The sequence below is a fragment of the Penaeus vannamei genome, chromosome 1, assembly GCF_042767895.1.
Source record: "Penaeus vannamei isolate JL-2024 chromosome 1, ASM4276789v1, whole genome shotgun sequence".
NCBI classification, from domain to species: domain Eukaryota; kingdom Metazoa; phylum Arthropoda; class Malacostraca; order Decapoda; family Penaeidae; genus Penaeus; species Penaeus vannamei.
Window position 1 is genome coordinate 40,642,704 of NC_091549.1, and position 5,000 is coordinate 40,647,703.

Consider the following 5,000-nt stretch of genomic DNA (forward strand, 5'->3'; position numbering starts at 1 on the left):
ATACTGTGTATTTTCAGTTCATAGTGTGACAGTTCTCATGTTATTTTGTCAGGAAGCAACTGCTGTTGCAGTAGAATTTGTTGTTTGTAATTGCAGTATCATATTCATAGATATTGATGATTGATGATGATGCACTATGGTACATCATCATCAATATCAGTTCAGAAACCAATTCTAGCTCAATCTTGCTTGAATATATGAGGTGGATGCTTGTTGCAGCAGTGCTGATATGTTCAAAGATAGCGGGTATCATAATGCTTACATTGTAATCTGTGGTGAGTAGGTTTTACTAAATGCACAAATTTTGAATTGTTTATTCTAACATATTCTGCATCAGGCAAAAGTCAAGCACACAGTCTTTTTTCTGATATATTTTTTTCACCCTCTAAATAAAAGATTTCCAGACAGTAACCCAAACCTTTTGGATGGAAAGGGTTTACTAATGCAAAAGCTAGTGGTTTTTGAAGAAAAATAACATTGGATTAGCTATCACATCAAAATACACACAAAAAATCATCATCTTGTTTGTTACTACAATGAGTCTTTTTTTCTTTGTCCAGGTTTTGTATAGAAGACACTTCTAGAATTTTTTGTGGAGATAAGGTAAATTTACTTTCAAAATAGGTATTATTCTAATGAATGTATCGGTATGGCATACAATCTTAAGTTAAACTGATAGTCGTACACTGTCAATTGATAACCTTAACCTCTGCATTTCAAGCTCCAACAAAGCCAATAAAATAATGCTGTATATATTTTGGGAAGATGGAGCTTTGACAAGATTTCTGTTGTTCAAGAATACCTTCATATTATGGAGAGGTTACCAGAGCAGCAACAATTGTGGGTGCTGTGCCAACCAATGCAAATCCATTGAAGTATGCTCAGGTGTGTTAGCAACATTCACAAAATTCAATTTGATAACTATCACTTACTTATGAAGCTAGTCAGTTAAGTTGCACTCCCTCCCTCACCCATAACAGTCTAAACTTGCCATTGTCTCTAACTTACAAAATGTACTGTAAAATTTTAAAACTACAAATTTTTATTTTGACTGAAAAAGAGCCTCTTATTAGAGTAGAGAGTAGACAATAGATAGTAGACAGTCAAAACTATAGAGTAGATAGAGAGAAAACAGCAGAAAGAAGAAAGGAGAGTAGACTGCTAACAGCAGTGAAGAGATTAGACAATAGAGAGTAAGGAGAAGAGAGTAGATGGTAGAGAGTAAAGAGGAGAGAGTTGACATCAGAGAATAGTGAGAAGAGAGGAGAGAATAACGAGGAGAGTAGAGAGTAGCTATTACAAGTAGAGAGTAGAGAGGAGTGAAGAGTATAGAGAAGAGCAGAGAGTAAAGACAAGAGAGTACAGAAGAGTACAGAGAAGAGAAGAGAGAGAGAGAGAGAGAGAGGGCTGTAGCAGTAGCTGTAGCAGTAGCAGTAGCAGATATACCTATTAGTATAACCAGTGACCAGATTAGTAAACCCGACTATGAATATTGTTAGGTTACTAGGGGAAGATGATACAAAGAGTATAGTTTTGTTTATAAGAGGGTGGGGGGGTTGGCTGTAAATTTACAGCTACCCTAAAAGTATCAAGCTGGGATTTTATCTAGTAAATAAGTAAAACAATATAAATCCTGCTGCTGAATTAATAATGATAAAAAAGTCAAAGCAAACTTTGTCCTTAACAATTTAATCATTGAAATGAAATGTATTAGAAAGTGTATTAGAAGCCTATCATATCTACCAGTGTCTGAGAATGTTAATTTTGGATGGCCACTGGCTGAAGGGCAAAATCCCAAATTTAATTAGTCAAGTGTCCTCAGACTATTGGTTAAAGGTTTTAAGCATTCCATTAGTTCTTACTATTAACACAAGTTTATTATATGGAGGTTGTTGCAGTCTTATGTTGGTTGGTATTTTCTGTAATATATTTGTTACTAACCATCATAAGAGTAGTTAGTAATGATTATTTTCCTTTGTATCATTGTACACAAATTGTCTTTATTATTGCCATAAGTAATGTTTTTGACATTTTTTTTTATTATGGTTATTAAAGAATATACATGGATTTTATTCCAACCTCTGGGCTCTATCATTGCATTCAAACCCCTTGCTGTAATGATGGTGATGATTGCATGAAAGCAAAATTTTACCAATAATACTTCCTGAAGCTAGTAAAGACTGGATATTCTTGCTTGATATTCTTGTTCCTAGGGAGCACTTTCATTGAGTTGTTTAATCCATACACTTTGTGCTGTGAAATTCTTCATTTGAACACATAACTTGTTTACCAGCTTTAATATGTACTTCGTTTATGTGTTGATTAGTATTACACTCTGTAATTTAGATATACAAGCTGTTTAGGGAAATATGGCCACAATGAAAATGTAATTTTTCAGGTCAAAACTTTATTGATAGATTTTCAGATATTTCTTGAGGTTTTCACCTCAGCAAAATTTATTGTTATTGAATGCATTGACATAAGCCTGTATGTGTTTTTCTTTCTTTCTTCTTTTCTTACTGTCTTTTTAATGATTGTGATATTTCCTTTAGTAATGATACCCTTAAGGTATCATTACCAAGATGCATAAAATCAGCAAATGTTTAAATGAAATAGGTAAAGCACTTTGAGGTGAAATTTGGGAAGTAGAGTTGAAAACAGCCAGAAAAGAACAATATCCAACATATTACAAGTAAATTTGTAATATAGAAAAATACATTGTTGTGTATGGTGTGTAGACTACATTTCAAATTATGTGATAATTGTTTACAAACTAGGGATGTTCGAGGCCATTTAAAATTAGTGTAATTTTTAGTGTGTGTTTGCTTTTGTGTGTGTGTGTATGTAAAGATTACAGCTACAAGTATAGCTCCTTGGTATATGATACCCGCAGCTACCTTCTCCAACTATAGGTAGACTAATTTTGTAAGTCTGACTCCACAGCTCTAGATTAAACAGTCAAATTCAAGATAGATTAATCCTACATAGAAGATTTACTCTGTAAAACCTTTGATGAAGAGACTCAGAGAAGTTGTACTGTTTATGCAACCTGAGTTATGAAGAATTGAAGACACAGGGATTACTTCAAATTCCACAGACAATCATTTCTTCATTACACTAGATGGCCTGTAGTGGTGATAGAGACAGATTTCTGAAATGCATAATGCTTGCTGTGAAATAAAAAAGATGCAAACATTGGGAATATGCACATATACCTAGTTGACGGTTTCATTTGGAAACATATATGGAATATGTGTTACATATTAGCTAAATGTCATGTATCTTTATGATATACTAGCATACTTGGGACATGCTGATGGCCTCCCCTCCCCCATTACTCTCTCTGCTTCTTTCTCATCTTTATTTCTCATATTGTGTTGTTTGTTAGTTCATGGAGAACTGCTTGTATTAAAAGTGAACTACGCTTGATTGAGACAGATTACCCCATGAGCAAAGTAAGGCATCAGCGTGACATGCTTATTTTTTTACTTGCAGACTGGTGGAAGGCAGGATGGCCACCTCTCTGGCAACATTGACAGGCCACAAGGATCGTGTGTGGAGTGTTTCATGGAACCCAAAAGGCAATATTCTATCCTCCTGTGGTTCAGACCGGTCAATCCGGCTGTGGAACCAAGAAGGGGACACTTGGGTTAGCAAGGAAGTCCTCTCTGAGGCCCACTCACGCACGGTGCGATGTGTGTCATGGTCTCCATGTGGTAATTATTTTGCTTCAGCCAGTTTCGATGCCACTGTTAACATATGGGACTGTAAGACAGGTGATATTGAATGCACGGCCACATTAGAAGGTCATGAGAATGAAGTGAAAAGTGTAGCTTGGTCTGCATCAGGTTCTCTTCTAGCAACATGCTCAAGGGACAAGTCTGTCTGGGTTTGGGAAGTGGGTGAGGATGATGACTATGAGTGTGTGTCAGTAATGCCTTCTCATACCCAGGATGTGAAAAAAGTTGTATTCCATCCCAATGCAGAAATCCTTGCATCTGGATCTTATGATAACAGCATTAAACTTTATAGAGAGGAAAGTGATGATTGGGGTGTATTCTGCACACTAAATGGACATGAATCGACAGTATGGAGCCTTGCATTTGATAGCAGTGGTCATCGTCTGGCTTCTTGTTCAGATGACCGAACCATCCGGATATGGCAGGAATATTTGCCCGGAAACAGCGAGGGAGTAGCCACACCAGAAAAGGAACCAGTGTGGAAGTGCGTCTGTACCCTGTCAGGATTTCACAAGCGCACTATTTATGATATATCCTGGTGCCCACTCACAGGAGCCATTGCGACTTGCAGTGGTGATGACACCATTCGCATTTTTAAAGAACAGCCTAATTCTGATAAGAATGCTCCAGTCTTTGATTTGATTTTGACAATGCCGCAGGCCCATTCAGAGGATGTGAACAGTGTGCAATGGAATCCTACAGTTCTTGGATTGCTAGCATCATGTAGTGATGATGGATCTGTAAAATTATGGGATTTCAGCAAAATATTTTAATCTGTGTAAGACTTGCCTGAAATTGTTATACTGGTTAAAAGTAGTGCATATAACACATTACTGAAAAAAAGTATTCAGTTTTCTTTGCATGCACCATTTAAACCTGTTTTGACTTTATTCACTGACAATGAAGGAGAGCTTTTACTCAGAATTCATTGGAAACTACTTTTAGTAGTGCACAGAACGATTGGCTTTGTTTCAAGTTTATTATTATTAATTACCAATTTGTATATGAGCTTGTAGTGTTGTAGTACAGGTGTAAATAAAGATAATCAGACTTTACAATTGTTTTCTAAACCTGTCTCTCAGTCGTTATAATGATGTTATGAGTGAATTTCATATGTTATTATGTATAGACTAAGGGAATATATAACATTAAAAAGAAGTGCATAGTTGATATCAATAAATCAATGTTCAGTAATGAATTACCAAAAATCATATTTTTATGTGTATGGTTCTGATTGGGATTGCCACAGGTTGTACATAA

The 5,000-nt window shown here is 35.9% G+C and overlaps 1 protein-coding gene across 6 annotated transcripts in view; it reads left to right on the plus strand.

The window, feature by feature from the left end:
• Ciao1 (cytosolic iron-sulfur assembly component 1) overlaps nt 1–5,000 on the plus strand; it is a 27,264-nt gene that overhangs the window by 6,976 nt on the left and 15,288 nt on the right. For 2 of the 6 annotated variants that reach the window (XM_070122952.1, XM_070122962.1), the window contains exon 2: nt 3,496–4,795. The exons of 2 other annotated variants lie outside the window; for them this stretch is intronic. In XM_070122952.1, coding sequence (XP_069979053.1) covers nt 3,512–4,513 — 1,002 coding nt within the window. In that variant the 5' untranslated portion in view covers nt 3,496–3,511 and the 3' untranslated portion in view covers nt 4,514–4,795. Of the gene's footprint in view, nt 1–787; nt 886–3,495; nt 4,796–5,000 lie in introns of those variants that run through there. 2 more of the 6 variants (XM_027381502.2, XM_070122930.1) reach the window with 2 other exon arrangements.